Source organism: Gymnoscopelus braueri (assembly GCF_963280865.1).
Source record: "Gymnoscopelus braueri genome assembly, chromosome: 5".
NCBI classification, from domain to species: Eukaryota; Metazoa; Chordata; class Actinopteri; order Myctophiformes; family Myctophidae; genus Gymnoscopelus; species Gymnoscopelus braueri.
Window position 1 is genome coordinate 11,607,117 of NC_137606.1, and position 23,142 is coordinate 11,630,258.

General features: G+C 41.7%; 1 protein-coding gene across 1 annotated transcript in view; it reads left to right on the plus strand.

The window, feature by feature from the left end:
- kirrel3b (kirre like nephrin family adhesion molecule 3b) overlaps positions 1-23,142 on the plus strand; it is a gene marked incomplete at its 5' end in the record, with an annotated part of 120,641 nt that overhangs the window by 49,250 nt on the left and 48,249 nt on the right. Inside the window, one exon of the mRNA XM_080429074.1 lies at positions 12,881-13,031. Within this exon, the coding sequence (XP_080285200.1) occupies positions 12,881-13,031 (151 nt within the window). The remainder of the gene's footprint in view (positions 1-12,880; positions 13,032-23,142) is intronic.

Consider the following 23,142-nt stretch of genomic DNA (forward strand, 5'->3'; position numbering starts at 1 on the left):
TTTGTGGTGAATGGCTGAATACTTTGCACTGTTTAGTTGATCCCTTATGAATAGCTTATGTGAGCACAATAAAGAATAGAAGATTAATACATTAAATTACTATCCAAAATACATTATAATGAGCATTATGAGGACCAGAAGATAATATATAATATTATATTATAATGAGCATTAGTGAGGACCAATTGTATGTAGATAAGATATAATATCATATTATAATGAGCATAATAAAGAATAGCAGAATAATAAATTAAATTACTATCCAAAATAAATGAGAACTTTTTTATTAATTCTACAGTTTCACACACAAACGTGGGCTACAAAAAACGAAACATCTCTGTGCTTTATTGTCATAAATTGCACTCTTCTACCATATGAATCTGTCATTCATAATTATTGATGTAATTCACATGTATGTGTAACCGGGCCGTGGCCCGGGTTTGGTTTAAAAGCTTTAACTTATACAGACACTTTAAATAATCAAAACTGAACAGATTCTTAATACACATGTGACAATAAATGGGACTGCGACAAGGATTTTCCCCCAAGATTACAATAGTTTTTATTCAACAATTCATCGATAATTAAAAGTACTTTATTGTATAGAATGGTTTAAAGATCATATAAAAATAGACGCTATATACTCTTGATACACTACTAAAAACTGCAATAAGAAAAGGGAAAGGAAGTACCACAGGATGGTAGGCTGTAGCCACAAGGAAGGGAGGGGAATTATGGCCTAGCACGACTAGGTGTCCTACACATACCCTAAGAGGAGAAGCTAAGGCATTCAATACATTAATGCAAAAGCATGCAAGGAAGGTTGAGTGCAATATACCAATGAGTAAGGGGGGGGCACCGCTGTGAGCCTAGCCACCTAACCCGTCCAGAGGGCCACTTGCTCCACCAATCCTGTAGCACTCGGAAACAAGGAGAGAAGAAAAGGTTATCATTCACAGTAATTGAGTATAAAACAGTATAAGAGGAGCGTCAATAGTTCTTGGGGGAAATAGTAAAATAACTGAAATAAATATAAAACAAAACCCAAACATAACAAAACAGCAGTGGCAGTCATAGTCTACAAAAGAAACAAATGATAGACATTAATACACTGTAAAACAGATCTATTATATACAAACAAAATAATGACAATTACCTCTGTCTGACTATTGAACACAACCCATGTGGAAGGCACAACACAGGAGAGCAGAGTCACTATGGAGCAGGGCCTAAAGTGTGACAAACAAAGGGTCAGCCTCAAGCAGGTAAAACATACATGTACTTTCACCTATTATGTACAATATACACCTACCCAGGGCATTGCACCGAGCAGAGGCAACCTGCTACAACAGGGATCGAAGAGGGAGAAGCCCCTGCTCAGTGTGGCTTTTATAGTGAACCAAACAATTTGGAAAACAGGAAGTGGGAGGGGCTGTGGCATGTCTATCTCCACAGTAGCCTAGGAGGGACATTTCCTGACTGGCTACATCTGGTATATCTGTATTTGTTTGTTTGTTGATGTGGGCAACGAGACCAAAGTTATTTTGGTCTCCTTTAGTTTGTTTAAATGTGTTTTCTTATTTACTTATTTATGGTATTCCCTTATGCTTAAAAACAACGTGTACAGTATATGTTTTATTTGACCTTACTTATATATTTTATGCTCCAATTGTAGCATAAAATATATAAGTAAGGTAAAATAAAACGTAAACATTAACTGCTGTTCAGCAGCACTTTGTAACTCATGTTTTGAAAAGTGCTATATAAATAAAGTTATTATTTTATTATTATGTAGCCTACTTAAACCCTCTATTCTCAGTAAAATGGACCTACTTTTCTTGGACGCTTTTTTCTGTCAACACCAAATCTCTCTTGTTTACATCCGTGTCCACAACGTGGCTTCCCTGGCTCTCTGTGGATCGTCAAAACAAGGTAAAAACGCTGGCAGAGGTGGAATAATTAATTAATTAATACCTGGCTGAGAATGTGTTAAGCCATCTAGTTAACATCTGTGTGGACTCGAGGTGCACTCAAGGATTCCTCATTGAGTGCCAATGACGTCTTTTGACAGCCGTCTTCAGTGTGCCATCAGTGCCAATGACGTCTTTTGACGTCACCAAAAATGTTTTGTTTTGTTTTTTAAACATTTAAAAAAAAAAATGTTTTTTAAAACATTTTTTATCTCAAAGGAACTAGGAGAAAACAATTTTCAAAAAGTTAATGCTCCATCCACTTCTATGTTAAAAAATAAACGGAGAAAAAAAATCAATTTTTTCCTACCATTGTAAACACTGTATTTCTGAGTGAGACATGCCACTTTCAAACATCAAACAACAAATGTAAACGAGGTCACAATGACCTCGTTGACATTTGTGAAACCACACCTGAAGCACCTCAGTGATTAGCAACCATCAGGGGATCAGTCACACTGAAGACAAACACTCTGTGACCAATTGAAAAGGTAAAATAATAGCCTAATCCTGGATCAACAATCTTGAAATAAGCCTGGCACTGAATGAGAGAACGTCCATAGTCCTTATTAGTATGAAGACCACAACTTCAATCATCTATCTCGCTCTCTCGTGTTCACGAACGTATTCCCCTCACGCGCTGCAAGCAGTGATATGAAAAATTATCAATTTGTAATGTGGGCCGGGTGTTGAATTCGATGTAGCAGCTACCTAACCCCCCGTTCCAAGATTAATGACTTCAGACAGGTGTAGAGCAAAGAAGGAAACAATCGTCATTGTGTCAGAACGGATATTACATTGACACATCACATGTCTGTGTTATGCTTAAATAGGTGAGTGGCAAAGTGTGCCATTGTGAATCTCTCCTTCCCTGGTGGACGGCGGACAAACCGGTTTTCAAATGGCCCTCATTTACAATTCGGCCGATTGCAAATGAGCGCCATTTGAAAACAAAGGCGACTTGCTGTGGTTGGCTACAACAGAAGAGGGTGAGGGGCTGCTAATGTTGTCATGTATTTTTATTGTTTTTTTTCCCCTGGCGAATCTTGTCCTGCAGTTTGAGCAGACGTGGCCCGGCCCCATTGGCCCTCATGACGCTACGCCTCTGGTGCACGGGTCCCTGGCATTGAGGTGTCTTTGTGAGAAGAGAATTGGAGGAAGGCTGGCAAAGTGAAGTGTTTTCGTTTGAAAGAAAGGTTTTTGCTGATGCATATCATAATGGTGGAGAGTTACCATCATTCAGCCCAGGGTGAATTGAGGATGAATGAATCATACTGTGTAAAATGTGGAAGGAGATGTGGAAGATGGACAAAATCTGCTCAAAACTAACCAATTGATTGATTTGAAAGCCAACCAAAACTCATCTGTTGTGCTCTTTTATGTTGATATGCCACTGAAAAAACAGCTGAACTACTTGAAAGCTACATTATTCTGAAAGTAGAGAGAGGTAGACAACATTTCTGGCTGTAAGTACATTTTGATACCGATACCTTTGTACTTTTACTCAAGTAAATTTAGAATTCCAAACTTTTACATGTAACAGAGTACTTCTACATTGCAGTATTGATACTTTTACTTAAGTAAAACATTTGAGTACTCTTTCGTCTGAGAGGGCCTTTGGAGGAACAGTAAGATGAAGAAAGAAACGGCACTCGGGTGGTTCAGGGCTAAAGTACAGTACCTGTCCGTCCTTCAGAGTCTAGGAGTTTGAATCCACTACGGTCTATCCAGCTTGGCTGAATGCCTATTGGCCTTTGTCGGGGCTGAGGTGGCGCCTGTCAGCGGGGGGGGGGTGAACAGAACAGACGAGCAGTGAATAGAACAGAATAGAAAGGGATAGAACAATTTTGTTGAAACTATTCGACCCACGGCCAACATAATGACAAGTTCCTTGGCATTTTAATGATACTATTCAGCATGATCTCCCCTCAGGTGAGAGGGAAACCACACGGAGACATTATGATTAAAAAGAAGAAGGAAAAAAAGGCATAAGAGCAGCCAAATGTGAAGATAATTGCTGCTATTACTCTTCACACTGTCAATAGGGCTCCATTTGACACAACTAATAATTTGTATGTAATGATTTTGGCAGTTAAAATATAGTATATCTCTTCTACCTTGCTGGGATTATTGTACTGCAGGGATAAGTGGGAGGATTGGGTATTGTGTGTGGAATACCCGCTGAGTCCACAATTTACCCCTGTACTGTAGCCTATGTACATGTATGTACATAAACGTACACACATGTACTGAAAATGAATTGTTGTCTTCTTTTCCATAAAGTGAACCATGTTTCCAATGGTGGAAAGTAACTGCAGTAAGTTGAGGTATTCGTACTTTACTTGAGTATTTCCAATTTCCAATACTTTTACTTGTACTCCACTTCATCTCAGAGGCAAATGTTGTACTTTTACTCCACTACAATTATTTGAAATCTTTACATACTAGTTACTTTGTAGATTTGGATTATTATTACAAACAATAATAACATTTTATATGTATAAATGTGAAATGTGAAATGGTACATTTTGCATAATGAGTACTTTTACTTGTGTTACTTTATGTACATTTTGATGCAATTCTTTTGTACTTTTACTCAAGTACATTTTGTATTCCGGACTTTTACTTGTAATGGAGTATTTCGATATTGCAGTATTGATACTTTTACTTAAAGTAATACTAGGTAACGTTTTCAACAAAACTAAAGTTAAATTGTATATCTTTTGCGAGTGGCAAAAGTTTCACAACACCCACTCCGTGAATTTCACCCCCGGAAGCCTTTTATTTATATATTTTCTATTGAACGTGTACGGGGGGGACTTTCCCGGGAAAATGACGTTCCTGGCCAACGTCATGACGTCGTGGCCGACGTCCTCAGGAACTACCGCAACGGTTTCCTGTTTGGCCAGGAACTACCGCGCTATTAACAAAAAGGAACCTCACGCTGATTTTAAGATAATGATCGAAAAAGAACAGAAAAAGAAAGCACAGCTCATGGTAACTAATGCTCCACTGGCTAAGAGAAACGATCCGTAGATAGTATAAAACAATTAAAAGATCGCTTTTTGAAACGCTTCCGGCTTCCGGTGAAAACGAATGGAATTCTGGGTAATCGAGGACTAGGGAAATTGTATGCAGTGACGGTAGTGACCAGCAGAGGTTGCTAAAAATCGTTAGTTATGATTCTGCATTGTACAACTTTAAGTAAAAAAAATTGAGTATTTTTTCCACCACTGCATGTTTCTGAAGATAATGCAGGGCAGCAGTGCAGGATAACATAGGGCCTCATGCAGCAGTAAGTTCCTAATGTTTCCTCTTACATTTCTTCCTAAGTGAATTCCTAAGAGAAGTCGAGTCAGATTCATGAAACGTTCGTAAAAGGCAGAATTGTTCGTAACTCCACATCCACACGGATACGATTTTAGGTGAAACCGCATAAGTTTTTAATCGTTTGCACGTTTTGGCCACACGGAGCCGGCGTTTTAGGTCTGCAATACGCTTATTTTTGAAAACGGGTCCCAGAGTGAATTAATCTGAAAACGCCACCCTTGCGTCTCCGTGTGTACAACCAAATACGACAATACGCATCTTTCCTGAACCGATGACGCTATAGCTCCACCTCTCGCTTAAACCCGCCCCCCACCCGTCCCCCCACCCCCCGAAGACGCCACCCTTGCGTCTCCGTGTGTACAACCAAATACGCTTCTTTCCTGAAACGATGACGCTATAGCTCCACCTCTCGCTTAACCCGCATGCGCCGAGCACCCCCCCCCCCCCCCTGCATGCGTCCCCCCGTCCCCCCCCGACCCTGCATGCGCCGCCGCCCGCACCCCCCCCCAACAACAAACACCCCGACCCGTTGCGTTTGTACTACTTAACGCGATGGGGCTTTTACAGCGCTGCTCCTACAACCACCGCCAGCAACAAGTGGACATGGAGTAAATGTACTTAGTTACTTTCCGCTTGGTACCTTTTAAAGTATATTCACGTGCATACAAATGAGCCATGCGGTCTTATAAGAATGAAAACAAACCAACGCCTTGCTGTTGGCCATGGATCACATGACGGTCGTCTGTTACGACATTCATGGATGAACTTCAACCTGGTGTTTGCACTTTCTCCATTTATAACCCGTTCATCTACATAAACGTTCATATTTCTAATATAAAGTGCTGACCCCATGGCCACGGATGTTACAATTATGTATGGGCCCACATAAGTACACCTATCTTCCGTATTGTTCAATAAAAATCATTTTAATCCGATTGGTGGCCATTGACTTCGAATTTTCTCCATTGACTTTCATTTACGCGACCCTACCGGTTGGGAGGAGTATTGCACTCTAATACATTATAACTCTATGAGAAAATGGCTGCCAATCGGATTAAAATGCTTTTTATTGAACAATACGGAAGATACGGGTACTTATACCCACTCGAAGTGAATTTTAACATCCATGGCCATGAGTTAAGCACTTTATATTTGAAATCTGAACGTTTATGTAGATGTACGGGTTGTAAATAGAGAAAGTACAAACACCAGGTTGAATTCAGCCAGGACGCTAGTGGCTAAACTAGCAGTTTGAATGGGACGTTTACGGGCATTAAAAAAAAAAGAATTTATATCGAATATCTTAAATACAATGAAACAAACACATTTAGGCTCTCTACCTGTGCTCAAACAAGCATGACAGCACACAATAAAAATATAAACATGTTGTGTTGATGAGACCGAGTCTGGGTGAGAATCAGCGTTGCCATGTCGGCTTATTATAAGCGACTTTGGGCAGAACTTTTTCTGGCTTTTTCTGTAAAGTTGCTTGTAAAATTGGTAGTTGCGGGTTGCGTTTTTTGTGTGGCTTATTTATAAAGTGTTCTTGCTTATTTAGGCTTGCTTCCAATTTTTTTTTTAAAATTTAAACCAGTGGTTTTCAAATATTTTCATGAAAATGTTCTGTGCCAGAGCATTAGTGTTGTTAGAATGTTTAAAAAAAAAAAAAGTATTCTTTATTTTATTGCAAGAGTTTTTTTTTAATAGCCTATGTACAAGCTCACGTGAGCTTGTAGATCGGCTATTTTCAAGTAGCTGATGTCACTAAAGCCACTTCTTTTGGGCTTGTTTTCATAGACCTGGTTGCTTATTTCTCTCGCAAAATCTGGCAACACAGGTTCCGTTCCGTTCACTTACTAGCTCAATGATTAATGAATGAACAGTATAATAATAATAATAATAATACTTCGCTAATAATATCAATAATAATATATAAATAATCAGTACTCAAGATGACTATATTTTATTTTCAGGTGATATATTTTCAGGTTCAGGTGAACCAGTCTATGAAATGAATGATTGTGACTCTGACTGGGCACACTGTCATTACATGATCTGGGGCACAGATGTAATGACATTTTTTCCAGCTAGCGTGCCTTTGCGTCCGCGTTCAGCTTCTCTCTGTATGGTATGTCTCTGTCACGCATTGTGTGTGTATGTGTTGTAGACTTTACACAGACTGTGCGTTCAGGAGACGTTGTGAGTAGCTGTCAAAAGTACAAAAGTATTGGCAACAAAATATACTTAAAGTACTGAAATGTTTGAAAATAGCTGATCTACAAGCTCACAATGCGCATTGTGAGCTTGTAGATCGGCTATTTTTAAATAGTCTATGTAAAATAGGGCAAATAAATAAATATAAATGTTTTATAATGTCATGATTATATCTGCAAAGTCACTAGTATTAACTAAAGCGTTCAAATAATTGTAGTGGAGTAAAAGTACAATATTCTCCTCTGAGATGTAGTGGAGTAGAAGTAAAAGTATTGGAATTTGGAAATACTCGAGTAAAGTGAAAAATACCTCAATTGTACTTAAGTACAGTACTTCAGTAAATGTACTTAGTAACTTTCCTCCACAGCACCACCCACAGGCCAGGCATATATACTACAGCGTTTTCAGTTTGTGGCGTTTTCAGTGGTTTCGTGTGGACACACACATTTCTTGAGACGATTCCGTGTGTACGGTAAACTTTTTGAAAACGACTCTGTGACATTTTTTAAAACGTCTCCGTGTGGATATGGCCTTGTTCTTATGATGATGTATCCCAATCCTTGTAACTTGAAGGGGTGTGCCAGTTAATCCTAATTACCATAGGTAGCCGCCCCACCAATCCCCATATAAGGCATGACTGCATGGCCCTGCCTGCAGTCACACCTGTGTGTGATTGCTGCTCACAGAAATCACAGGAAATCACACAGAAATAAAGTTGAGAGAATGAAGTAAAGAATACCTAAACTAAAGTCTAAAGATGGTGGAACACCAGACTCTTAACATACAAATAAATGAATCAATAGTTCTGTGGAGGTACTTCTACGGCAAATTATTTAATTTAATTAATTAATGTATCTTATTATTTCCCTCACATTAATCAACATATCACCACTAGACAATCAATGTAAATTTGCTGAAATTAGCATGTTATCTATATTTCATGTTCAGGAGTAGCGTTAGTAGTGGATATAAAACATTTTATTACTGAAAGCTGGTGGGTGGATATGGAGGGTCTTTAACACATTGGGTGCCAGAGGTTTATTAAAATATTATACGTTGAGTGCCTGCATTTCTTCCATCCACTTGCGTTATACGTTTCGTGCTGCAGAAGCCCCGACGCGGAAGTGCATGTAAACAAAGCATGCGTGCGAGACGGCGGAGGGTCCCGACTAACGCCTGGAACAATAATATTTCCAACGCGATCCTCCATTGCAGCGTGATCGCCGATCGGAAACGGCTCGTTTCCACCACATTAAAAAGAAATGGAGATATTAAGCTTTTAGTCAAGGAGATAACATTGAAAACGCCGACCGGAAGGATTTTTGACATGGAGCCTCATCCAGCCTCTTCTTCTCAGAAACTCCTTGGGTGATGTCAAAGTTTCGTTTTAGCGCCCCACGTGGGCCACTCGTATAAAAATAGAATTGGTTCGGCACTTCTCGTTTGGACCCTCAAAAACGGTCCGGACCGTTTTTGGCATTCAATGTGTTAAGGTAGCAGCTGCTTGGTATGTAATGGGGTGGAAATAGGGGTGTGGTGGGTGATATGGTGGTGCAAGGATGGGTGTAGGGGGCTGTGTGGGGGGTATGGGGATGGGTGTGACGGGGTGGGTATAGGGGGGCTTTCAGGTAGGAAAGGGACGGGAAAATGGGGGTGTGGCGAATGTCGGGGATATGGGGGTGGGGGTATGGGGGGGGGGGGCGATGAGGGTCGGTTGGGTGGGGGGTCCTTTTGGGTTAGATTGTAATTTCAGACCTGTTGAAAACTCTAAAGCCGTTGTTCTCAAACATTTTCATGTCAAGGACCCCCAAATTGACATGCATTTGGCTGCAGACCCCCACCTGAAAATATTTTCTGCCAGGGAAATGTTTTCAAGATTTATCAAAATGTTAGCCGATCAAAAATAGCCGATCTACAAGCTCAAAATGGCCAGTAATGGGACGCGTTGTGAGCTTGTAGATCGGCTATTTTCAAACATAAAATATAGGGTTAAAGTGATTAAACTGTTCCTCGTTTGCTGTGAACCCCCTGGAACTCCCTCAAGGACCCCTGGGGGTCCCCAGACCACACTTTTGAGAACCTTTTTGCTCTAAAGATATGATAAAAATATTATTGTAATTTAAATCCTATATTATACATCTGTAGAATTGAAGAAACTTCGAGAATTAATTATTTTTGCACAAACATGTCACACTTAAGAACTCAAAGGCCACCCTAAAGGTCCTTACACACCGGGGCGATTTTTTCATACGAAAAAGCGAAAAGGCGTAGCGAAAAAGCATCTTTTAATTATTCGGAACGAGTCCGAATTTTGCGTATATTCGCATATTCGCCGGTGTGTATACGCCTTAAGAGTGCTCTTCAGTGTGTGTAGATTCTGTTCTTACCTGAGAACAGATCACAGCTAAGAAAACATTGGAGTATACCAAAATCTTCTTAAAAACTTCTTAAGTGGGTTTAAGAAGAAATTTCATCTTAAGAACGGTTGCTGCATGAGGCCCATTGTTCCCTGCAAGCTGTTGCACCGAGACATAAAGCACCTCTGATTTTAGAGTAGATGTTCATTGCACTTTCCCGTCACTGGGCCTTCTCTTCCTGGAGCGTAAACAGTCAAGATCACACAGCGCACCAACGGGCCATTTCTACAGATGTGTCAAGGGAATTTGTCTTTGTGGTTGGCCGCGCTGTGCTGGCTTTCGCCGGCCAATTTGTTCTAGTAAGTGACTTTGTGCAGAGGCTACCAGCTATACCCGATGAACACTGGAGTGGTGGCCAGAACTCTCGTTGCTGTCAGGCAGAAACCTTGGATCTCCGTATTCCATTTTTTTATGTTTTATTTATTTTTAGTTTGTTATTTTTTTCTATTAATGCCCCAGTTCAGCGTACGCCAGTGTCGCAAACTAGCAAAGTCGGAAAAAATAGGCGATCTACAAGCTCACAACGCATCGCAATGCAACGTGTTGTATTTTTTTAGAAGTTTTTCAAGTGTACAGTAAGTGAAAATGGGCCTGTCCTGGGTTTTTATCAGTGGTGTAAAGTAACTAAGTACATTTACTCAAGTACTGTACGTAAGTACAATTTTGACGTATTTTTACTTTACTTGAGTATTTCCAGTTTTCAGTACTTTTACTTCTACTCCACTACATCTCAGAGACAAATATAGTACTTTCACTCCACTAAATATTTGACGACTTTAGTTACTAGTTACTTTTCAGATATAAATTATGATATTATGATTATGAAACATACATTAACCACTTTAGCCCTATTTTATACCAAGGCCATTTGAAAATAGCCGATCTACAAGCTCACAACGCGTCGCATTGTTGTGAGCTTGTAGATCGGCTATTTTCAAACATTTTAGTACTTTTACTTTTGGTACTATAAGTATATTTTGATGCCAATACTCTTGTACTTTTACTCAAGTAACATTTTGAACACAGGCCTTTCACTTGTAACAGAGTATTTTAATAATGTGGTATTGCTAATTTTACTTAAGTAAAAAATGCGAGTACTTTTTCCACCTCTGGTTTTTGGACATACGAGGTTCCCAACCGACCACAGCGACGCTACAGTATACTGAACGGCTGCCGAGCGATTCCAGATGGCTGCCGCACAATGTAGGGCTCAGAGGATGAGCGCTGAAAAGAAGATTGATTTCCTTTGTGGTGTATGACAAGCCAAGCAGTGGAGCACAGCTCTCCAGACACACAAGAGAGTCAAAGAAAAAATCACATTTCTACCATTCTTTATTTTTCTTATTCTTTCTTTGCTCAGATCAATCAGCCTTGGAGCAAGACTATGGGCTATACTTTCAAGGGCTCTGAATTTGTCTCTGGGTTTACCCCCGGGACGCCATGTGTGTAAATTCCAGCATGTGGTTGCTGTTTTCGTAATTTAATATCCTCTCTCTCTCTCTCTCAGTGTCACTGTTGAGCTGCTAATCTATAGTCACTTTTCAACCTACATGTACACAGTAAAATCCGCAGTATGGATTTATTCTATTTGTAACACAGAGATTAAATAGACTGTTACGGGTCCATTTGGTTACATTCAGTGGTGGAAAAAGTACTAAAATGTTAAGTATCAATATTGTAATATAGAAGTACTCTGTTACAAGTAAAAGTCTGGAATTCAAAATTTACAAAAGTATTGGTATCAAAATGTACTTAGAGTACCAAAAGTAAAAGTACCAAAAGTTTTGAAAATTTGAAAAAGCTCACAAGGCGTAGCTTGTAGATCGGCTATTTTCAAATAGCCTACAGTAGGTATAAAATAGGGCTAAAGTGGTTCATGTATGTTTTATAATGTAATAATTTATATCTGCAAAGTAACTAGTTACTAAAGTTTTCAAATAATTGCAGTAGAGTAAAAGTACAATATTTGCATCTGAGATGTAGTGGAGTAGAACAAAAAGTATAGACAATTGGAAATACTCTGGTAAAGTAAAAGTACCTCAAAATGTTACTTAAGTACAGTACTTGAGTACATACATAGTTACTTTACACCACTGGTTACATTTGTACACTCAGAGTTAAACTAACACTCAGGATAGTACATAGTCAATCTACTGTACTGTAATTACCAAGTGCCACATAGACATTAATTATTAATTCATAATGTTTTTTTTCCCAAGGCATGTTTCTCACTTCCTTTGACATTTGTTCAATTCGGAGTTTGTCAGGAGCTCCCATAAATATTTTTACACACCGGGGGCGTGATAATAAGTATAGTATTTTGCCTTAAAACTATACATTGATGCCCTATTCATACAGGTTGATGCCTTTATTCGCGGTGAACATCAACCTCATTCCGAATAAAAACACCACATAGTATTTGTGTTCACATCGTTACACACATCCACACAATGTATGTAACGATGTGTTGTGCCTAGTGGGAATTCGGTCAGTCTGGCAGTTGTTCTAGAACGGAAAATCCAAAAACATCTATATATATCTGTCTGTCTGTCTGTCTGTGTGTCCATCAGTCTGTGTTCATTTAATGCCCATATATGGAGGTGTCAACAGTGTCTGTCTGTCTGTCTGTCTGTCTGTCTGTCTGTCTGTGTCCCTTTTATGCCCATGTATGGAGATAGCTGATGTCACTAATTTGACGTCATAGCACTGATGTCATTGGCTGGCCTCCAAGTACTATGATAAAAGGGTACTGCAAGTAATCCAACGATGAGTACAACGGGTACTCTGACAACGGGTATTGCATAAGCGGGGGTCATGCGTTCCCAACAGGCATCGCCCTATGTATATATATTAATTATAGGGGGATTAATTACATGAAGAAAACTGTCCTCAAGGCAGACCGGAGCCTTTCTTCCAGCCTCACTCATTGAACCTTCTGTTCGTCCGCAGACCCTGCTTCGTGAGAGTAGGAAGGAGAGCACGGTGAGCACTCTGTTCCTGTCCCCCTCCAACATCGAGACGGGCCAGCAGATCATCTGTAAGGCCTCCAACAAGGCCGTGCCCAATGGCAAGGAGACCAGCGTCACCATCGACATCCAACGTGAGTACGAGACAACCTCTCTGTTTGAGTTTTGTGATGAGTCTGCAAAACCATTCTGGTTTCTGCTCTCTCTCTCTCTCCTCATTATCTCTGCCTTTCTCAGTCTGTGCATTTGCTATCTCTTTGTCCTCTGTTTCACGCCCTTTCTCTTCACAACCAGCTTTTACATGATGCATTTTAAAGCTACAATCCAGGTCTTATTTTAACTCTTTCACTGCCAGACTTATTTCTGGCTGCGTGCACCCACTGCCCGATTTTCTTACCTTTTGAAGTAGTCACAGAATATGTATCTCCAGTATGATCGATCCCCTGATGGTTGCTAATCACAGCGGGTTGCCTGTGCTTCCGCAAAGAAAAAAAAACATTTCAACACGACCTCCCCGTTCAATTTTATACGCCTTTGAAAATAGCATGAAAAGTACACAGGAGCCGAGATACAGCCTTTTTAAGTAATAAGTTAACCAATAAGTGAATGGAGCAGCAAATCTTCGGATCACAATTCTGAAAATCACAGATCGGATCACAGTTCTGAAAGTTTTTCTCAAAAAGTCGTCATAAGTTGTTCTTGGCAGCCAGGGCGTTATGACGATGTCTCGTCATAAGTCTGTCTTGGCAGTGAGAGAACTAAATGTTATTTTAACCAATCTGTATGGTAGACTTCTTCTTGTATGTATGGTAGAGTATGTTAACACAATATAACTAGCACATCTACAGTGGTTGGAGGTGGTTTCCCTACTCTTCCATTGAGATATTTTAACCGTGGAGCCAGGTAGGACACCAGAGTCAATAATTGACGCCACCTCAATAAAGTTATTTGAAGCAGACAGTGCACCAGATTGGACACTTAAGACGTGCCACCATCTTTACTGCAGTTCGGACATCGTTGCAATGAGGCAACGGATATAAAACTCAAGAATTCCTAATGACGCAAAACAACACGCTTGACATCGTTTCGTGATGTCAACATAAATACACAGTAGATATTGGGTGTTTTTGTATCCACACTATACAGTATAAATAATCTCTCGCATCGGAACAATGGGATTTAGGTTCGAAATTGTCAAAGTTTTCCACTAAAGGCACCAGTAGTCCGCAGTACGTAGAGATCTGAAGCTGTCAGACAGGCACATTTGGCTAATGTTCTGTAAACATCGGAAAGCTCTGATGGATATGTTGTAATTGGTTTCCATTTTGCCTCCAGTATGTGGGGGTGAATGGGCGAGTCATCATTTACTTCTGTTCCATCTAATGAAATATCACACAAATCCGTCTGTCTAAAATGAATGAGGTTTTCTTTTTTTTGGGTCCTTTTTGACTACCTCTCTACCATGCCACTGTGCACATGTCCCTGCCTCTTTCCTTTCCCTGCATGTGCCATCAATCTCTCTGATGAATGACGTGCACAATCCCCCTCCAAAATAGGCAAAGTAAGCCCAGCGTGTAGAACACACTGAGCCTCAATTGTCGGGGAATCTTTTTTCGATCAAGAACCACTCACAGCGTGAGGACCGGCTCTGAACAAAAGGATTTTGCATCACTCATAGCCCCATTCAACACCATTAAGTACGACTAATAAAGCAGAAAATGCTATTTAGAGAGCCATTACAACTGACGGCTCCATTCTTTTCATTATGTACACCACAAGAGGTGTGTTCCACTGTGCTGGGACAGCCCAGGCGTGGGTGTAAAAAATGATTAACAGTTGTTGGTGTTTGCTACCCTGGCAGTTTGTCCCCATCATTTCTTTTTGTCATGCGGGGGGGGGGAGAGAGAGAGAGAGAGAGAGAGAGAACTGTGCCCATATGGAAAGAATAATGAATGTCTCTGAACATAGTGATGTGTCTGCAATTAGGGTCTTCCTACTGCAGCCTCAGAATAAAACTATTACCCAGAAAAAAGAAAAATACAGCAGGTTATCAAATTCCCTCTTTTACACATTTAACCCCCCCTCCCCTTGGGTTGTGTCTTGCATCACTCACCAACCCTCCACCAAGTCTCCATCTCTATCCCCTGATCCCCCCCCCCCCCCCACCCTTGACAGGTGAAACGCGCTCTGCCTCCACAGCCTTCAGCATTCTAGCACTGAAAGGCCCGCCTAATTAAGCTGGTTCTGAAATGAAACGTACTGTAATTGAACTTTGATTCATTCACGCTGGGCATCAAGAGTAACTCCCAGGGCTGATTAATTTGATTACAGGGTATTCTGCCGCGGCAATACCATATGAAACGCTGCACAGCGTGAGCGTGGTTGTTCTTTATCATTTATAAAACCGTGGCGTGAACTGGGCAGCATGCTGGCCCGGAGGTACAAACAACTCACAACCAGTGGTGGAAAAAGTACTGATTTTGTTTTACTTTTTACTTAAATAAAAGTATCAATACCGCAATGTAGAAGTACTCTGTTACAAGTTAAAGGCCTGTGTTCAAAATGTCACTTGAGTAAAAGTACAAAAGTATTGGCATCAAAATATACTTAAAGTAACAAAAGTAAAAATACTAAAATGTTTGAAAATAGCGGATCTACAAGCTCACAAAACGCGTCGCATCTTGTAGATCTGCTATTTTCAAAGGCCTATGTATAAAATAGGGCTAAAGTGGTTAATGTGTGTTTTATAATATAATAATGTATATGTGCAAAGTAACTAGTAACTAATGTTTTCAAATAATTGTAGTGGAGTAAAAGTATAATATTTGCCTCTGAGATGTAGTGGAGTAGAAGTAAAAGTGCTGAAAATTAGAAATACTCCAGTAAAGTACAAATTCCTCAAAAGTGTACTTAAGTACAGTACTTGAGTAAATGTACTTAGTTACTTTCCACCACTAGCTCACAGCTAGAAGGTCCTGGGTTCGATTCCCGCCGGGGACGCTGTGGGCGCTGGGGGCGTGTCTTCTCCTCCGCGTCATCAGCGCCCATACCCTAGGTGGGGTTGGCGAAAGGGCCTACTCTGTGTGGAGTTTGCATGTTCTCCCCGTGTCTCTTAGGGTAGTTAATACCCTCACAAAAACATGTAGTAATCCTGGTCGCTATACCGCCTCCCCCATGACAGCCGGGGCGCCTGATGGAGGGGAAGGGAACTGGTTGGAATAGTGTTCCTTCCACGCGCTACGTCCTACCAGGGAAACTCCCCCCTGTCAGGTGACAAGAAGGTCAGTTGGCTCTCATGCATTGAAGGAAGCATGAGCTCGGCCCTGGCCTCCCTAGGCTGTGGGGGACTGGTGTAGTGCTGGTGTAGGGCTGGTGTAGCGCCCAGGATCACTTAAGAAATTGGCACCGGGTGAGAAAAATGGGTTACAAAAATCGCGGGATAAAAATTAGTACTGCTTCATTCCAGCAACAGGAGCATTTATTATGCGCATGAACCCTTAGATGGAGGCTGAAACATAGGACATTCACAGTGAAGTGCCTTTAAGCAAGACACTGAAGTGCTTTAAGTGGCATTGCGGCTCTGGCCTGTGCGCCAGGGTCTGTTGGCTTTGTGTTCTGTTGAGAATGGGATATGCAGGAAGCTACAGTAGTTTCAACAGGAGGCACAAACTGAAAATTTGAAAAGTGTTCTGGATGACAGGAACTGCACGGCTTGTACACAGTAAAACCCTCAGTGTTAAGGTCCATTTGGTCACATTTGTACACTTGTGCACACCAACAGAAATTCACTCTCTCACATGAGGCAGACAGACAGACAGACAGACAGACAGGCAGGCAGGCAGGCAGGCAGGCAGGCAGGCAGGCAGGCAGGCAAGCAGGCAGGCAGGCAGGCAGGCAGTCAGGCAGGCAGACAGACAGACAGACAGACACACATCTATCTTGCTGTGCATGATAGCTTGATGGAGCAACACAATCGGCTTCTGAATGGCTGGAATATGCAGGGGTGTGTAGTCGTACTGGCAGCTATACTCGAGGTGAATGGAGAGTTGTACGCAACCATGTGGCCCCTTGGTCCCTATTGTTACAAGCAGAACAGGTGTTGTATAAATAAATGATGGAGCTTTAGCAAGGTGGAGGAGCAGTCGACATACTGTCGGCTCCCTTCCCTCCCAAGCACTGCAGAGGCCTGGCCTATTGCGCTACCCCCATCCACAGGGGGCAGTGTGCTAGGACACGGGGGTGGTAAATATTGATGATAAGCATCTGTCGGCAGCGTAAGGAAGGGGAGCACAAGGAGAAGGAGAAGGGTAGTAGACAGCCCCACCCGGACACGCACCAGAAACAACAAGCACAAGTTAAAATTAGGTGGGAAAATGTAGTGCAAGCTCAGAGAAGACAGGGCACTTTACTGCACACGCACGCATGTGAAGTGGTGGAAAAAGTAGGCCTACTCAAATGTTTTACTTAAGTAAAAGTATCAATACTGCTATGTAGAAGTAGTAGTAATAGCAGATCTACAAGCTCACAACATGTCGCATCGCAACGTGTTGTGAGCATGTAGATCTGCTATTTTCAAATAGCCTAGGTATAAAATAGGGCTAAAGTGGTTAATGTATGTTTTATAATGTAATGATTTATATCTGCAAAGTAACTAGTAACTAAAGTTTTCAAATAATTGAAGTGGAGTAAAAGTACAATATTTGCCTCTGGGATGTAGTGGAGTAGAAGTACTGACAATTGGAAATACTCTAGTACAGTAAAAAAAATACCTCAAAATTGTACTTAAGTACAGTACTTGAGTAAATGTACTTAGTTACTTTACACCACTGGAAACAAGCACACAAGAGAAAATTAAGTGGAAATGTAGTGCATGCTCAGAGAAGACAGGGCACTTTACTGTACACGCACGCATGTGCAACACACACTTTGTCATGGCAGGGATACAAAGGATGTACCATACATAGATAGTTGGAAGACAATGCATTCAAAGATTTGTAGAAGATTTCGTCTCACAGCGTTTCTTTTATATATATTTTTTTTATCCCGACTTGGAGGCCAGTGCATGGCTAAGCATTTAAGCAGATACAGCACAAAACCATGTCTTCTTCAAATCTTGCAGGGCAACTTAACCCATCAAGACCGGGAACGCATCTGTGTCATTTTTAGATTTATTTTGGCTATTCAAAAACAGCAGATCTACAAGCTCGTAGCGCGGAGCTTGTAGATCTGCAAAAAAGATTCAATCGTGAACATTTTTGAAAATTGAATATAAATATTTTTTTAAAGCAAACAACTCAAATCTTTGCTTCCCTGGAACAAAATATTTTGAGATGGGGGTCGGCGGCCAAATACATATAATTTTGGGTGGTCCTTGACATGAAAAGGTTTGAGAACCACTGATATACTGTAGCAACGTTTTTTTTTTTTTTTTTTAACTGTTTGGATTTAGAAGACATTTTGTAGAATCGGAACCTCAGGCCTTAATGGGTTAAACCCTCCTCAGCCAAACATCCACTCCACAAGCCCAACATAAAACATGACCCAGCTGCGGCTATATACCACTGTACAAAAGCCATTGGATGACAAATAATATAATAACTTGAATAATATAGGCATTTTTGTCGGTGAAGGAAGGAAAAAATAAGCAGACCCTTACAGGTCGGTAACTCTGAGAGTGCACATATGGATTTGGTTCCATTTGTACACTCTCAGGGTGAAATAAACACAGAGGGGTTTACAGTGTAGGATCCCAGAGACAAAATGGGGGCCTATGCTATTAATGCATATCAAACTGGGGGTCCTTGAAGTTAAAAAGGTTTATTATTTCTGGACCGCGCTGAGCGCAGGAGAGCGTCTATCTGTTTGAGCCCTGCTTTTGCTGCACATAACAAGCACACCTGCACTCTTCCACTCCTCCGTGATTATACGTTGCATTAGTGCTCAGCTTGGCATCGTAGTCTCTCGTCGGGTCTTGGTGTGTTTAGGGAACTGCTGCCAACGTCTAAGCTGTTGGACTTCAATAGAAGCCGTCCAGGATAACAAACGGAGATGATGGGCGGTAGGGAACACTTACTGTAGCTGGTAATCCGATTCTGCACAGGCGTCTGCATAATATGTGTGTGTGTGTGTGTGTGTGTGTGTGTGTGTGTGTGTGTGTGTGTGTGTGTGTGTGTGTGTGTGTGTGTGTGTGTGTGTGTGTGTGTGTGTGTGGGTGGGCGGGCGGGCGGGCGGGCGGGTGGGTGCGGGTGCGTATGTGTGCGCGTATTTTGATTCTGTTGGTTCATCAGTAATTTCAAGCAACTGTATTGGGTTATGCAAAATCAGAAAATCCACTGATTAACAGAGAATCCGTATTTTGTCTTTCATCTTAAAAAAATCCAGAGACTGAAAATGGTAAGAGTCAGTAGCTTATCATCTATGGATACACACACACACATTATGTGAAAATGTTATGTAATCTGATTAGCTTTTTTTTTTTTACTATAATTGATATCAGCTACCAACTTGCAGTCATATTATAACACTCTTCAATCAGATTTCTAATCGCTTACTTCAAACAATGCGCGCGTGCACGCGTGTGAGCAAGCATGTGAGTGTACTTATGTGTGCGTGTGCAGCAGTGTGCATGCACGTGTGTGTGTGTGTGTGTGTGTGTGTGTGTGTGTGTGTGTGTGTGTGTGTATTTCTCCTGAAATGGATTATTTTCTGTGAAGGCACTCTTTTCCCTGCTTAAGCGTTATCTAAATGACCGTTTGGTTTAATGCGATAATGTCAGTGGCAACAAAAGTAATTAAAATGTTTTCAGACCTAACGGCCTTATTCCACTCACCTGCAAAGTCAGAGGCCCATTTTCTTTCTCCCTCTCCCCCCCACACCCCCCGCCATCCTTTAAAGCTCTCCAAATGAGACTAATCTAAACATTACCGTGACACATTGCTTTTTACTGTTTAAGCCAGTCCAAGAAATCCAATGCATTTTTTCCGCAGGCTTTACCCCGTTATCATTTTAATGCCTGTGATTTACATCCACCTCAGCATTTCCAGCCCAACAGAAGTTCATGCAGTTATCTGAACCGGAGGGTGAACCAAATTAGCATCTAAATACAATATGTGCCTGTGGTATAACCAAAATGAGAGGGATTTAAAAAAAATAAAGAGTTGATAGACTGCTGACTTTAGTTGTCCAAACCAGTCCATTAGCTGCCTGTAATTTGATAGTGGGGGAGGAGGGCGAGGCTGCTGTGCAGTGCAAATGTTTCTCCAGCAGTGCAACTCTCGATTTACTGTCGCTTACGCCCGACCTCTTGCACTTTTAAATGGTGTAAACACACCCACACCGCCAGGGCCCAATTTATCTCCGATGTGTGATGACAGGAATTCTTGCAGCTCGGTATAATGTCTGCTATTTTAAACGTGTCACTGCCAAAACAATTAGCGTGTGCATAATTGTGTACTAGTCTTTGTAAACAAAATGTTTACAGCGTTAATTTTTTTACATTCCAAAGGTTCTCTTATATTTGTAATAAAACGTCAAATTGAAACTACACTGTTAAGCCTCTACACACCAAGTCAATCGCGCAATCAGGCCGCCGAGGAGCGCCTGTGGCCGACAATCGGTTGCAGTTTGATGCAGCGTGCCGTGTATAGGGAATAGGGATGGGACGATATGAATGCTTGAAACTCTTAAAATTTTGTTCACCACTTGAACCCAAGCATCCATAGTCTGGGGTGGAGCATTTGCCAAAAATAGAAGATCTACAAGCTCACAACGCGTTGCGTTGCGATGCGTAGATCTGCTATTTTTCTGCTGACTCACCCTGCCCTCCTAATACGCGATGGGGGCGTGTTTTTTTGATTAATTAAAAAAAAAATGTAATTTAATTTTTTTATTGTATTTAATTTTTTTCATTTTCCAAAAAAGAATATTAAAAATAAATGAAAAAAGTTATCGAAAAAATACGGCCCCTCACGTATTAGGAGGGCAGGGTGAGTCATCAGAACCAAGGACGGGTGTTTTTGATGAATCTAAAAAATGGAGTTTGAAGTTATAATGGGTTTGTATAGGAAGGGGGCGTCTGATAAAATGAATATCAAATATCTAAATACTGAATCAAGCAACTTAAAAGCGGTCTGGGGGGCTCACTAAAGCCTGAGTAGACGATAAAATGACCAAAAGTTTTTTTGAAAGTGAAATAACCCTTTAAACATGAGGCGTTACTTGACACAAAGCGATCTGATCACTTGTTGTCTGTAGAGGCTTTTGCCTTAGGGGGAAATGCATGGAATATATGAGAGAGAGAGAGAGAGAGAGAGAGGAGAGAGAGAGAGAGAGAGAGAGAGAGAGAGAGAGAGAGAGAGAGAGAGAGAGAGAGAGAGAGAGAGAGAGAGAGAGAGAGAGAGGAGAGAGAGAGAGAGAGAGAGAGAGAGAGAGAGAGAGAGAGAGAGAGAGAGAGAGAGAGAGAGAGAGAGAGAGGCAAGACTCCTTCATGCGTTCACATTGCCATGTGGGGTGAAAAGAAAAAAAGCCATTTGTTGAGGCTAATTAATGAAGGAGATGCAGATGTGCAGATTATTTTTTTGTTGGAGCTGGCTCAGCTTCGTGCTCGTGTTGCTTAATCAAGCGGTTAATGGCAAATTCATCCGAGAGAACGAGAGGCAGAGAGAACAAGATAAAGCGAGACGGAGAATTATTAAAATAAATTGGGATAGGAAATAACTGGCTCAAAGTTACTGGATAACGGCCTAATTGCATTGTATTGATGAATTATCTCCGTCCGTGTGATGTCCTCCATTTGCCTGCGTTGAGAGGGAGGCATTCTAATATGCAAGATCATAGTTTCAGTGAAGATGTGATGCTGCAAACAAAGCTTTGCTTTCTGTCTGCTGACAGTCTGCTGTAAATCCTTGATGTTCCCAAACACATTAGACCCCCACAGGTACGCTGTGAGGGATAAAAGCCCCACCATGATACAGTCTGTCATCTGAAGCACTCAAACATCTGTCTGTGTTGAACTAAAGACTGATTTATACTTAGTTGCGCGCCAGTGAAAAATGGCAGATTTACAAGCTCCAAGCTGCAGCGCGATGCAGCGTGTCGTGGGCTTGTAGATGGCTATGTGGCTATTTTCGGTTTCGGTACAGCACGCAACCAAGTATAAATCAGCCATTACGGAGCGATATCTGGTGTGTTTGCCACACATGGCTCCATACATCACAATCAAGATGTTGAACCTGAATCTGTCTTACCCCTCTGTGCTCACCTCCCAGTAATCTACTCAGCCAATCAGCGGTCTGTGTGCATGCCCATATTGCTAAGGCTATAAGCCACATGGTGGCGGGCCAATAAACGTGCGCTCTCCATCAGAAGCACCAGACGCCACTCCTGGAGGAGGAGTTCGAAGCTGATCCTGGTGGAGAACAGCTGTGTAACAATGACCCGGAGAGATCGGAAATTGGGCTTTAAGAACGGAAGAGGGGGGAGACAAGCGATTCACACTGGCGCCCTCTCCAAGAAACAGCAGCGAGCGAAGTTGCAAAAAACGCCATCTGCTCCGTGCTTTGAACTAACCGATCAAAAGCTGTCAGCCAACTCTATCCGCCCCCCCCCCCTGCCCCCCCCCCAACCACTTCTTCTCAATTAATCCTGTTGTTTTTGCCACCGCCTTCATCAATCCACGTATCCCCCCGCCCATCTTCCATCCATCCATCCATCTATCCATCCATCCATCTTCCACTCTCTCCTGCTCTCTCCCTCACTACCATTCTCTTGACGAATCGTAGGAATTAACAGGGCTTGCATATTGATGTCCTGTCGTCCGCCCCGCCTCAAACGAGCTCGCCTCAGCAACTCATGCATTTATACATCAAAGTGACAAACCAACTTCTCTATTAAGTAGCTGTCTGTCATCACCGACCGGTCAAGGGTTGGCTACGTGACACATCCCGCCCGATCCCTCGTCGGCCCCCAGAGCCCTATGTTGGCGGACTTTTTGGCAGCACTGTCTCCCCTGACCCTCTTTACTGTTTTAAAATTCTAGGGAGACACGGCCATCCACCAAACCGTTTGTCACTTAGCGAAGGACGTAATGACATCACGCCACAACTTCCTCCAGAGAGGACTGAGACGTCTTGTAGGGAGGGATACAGTTGTCACGCCTCGAGCTACTTGAAAGAACTCCCCACTCGATCAGTAATGCAATTGACAGTAATGAGCCTGATGTCCTTTAGGTCCCTCCCGGCAGAGGTG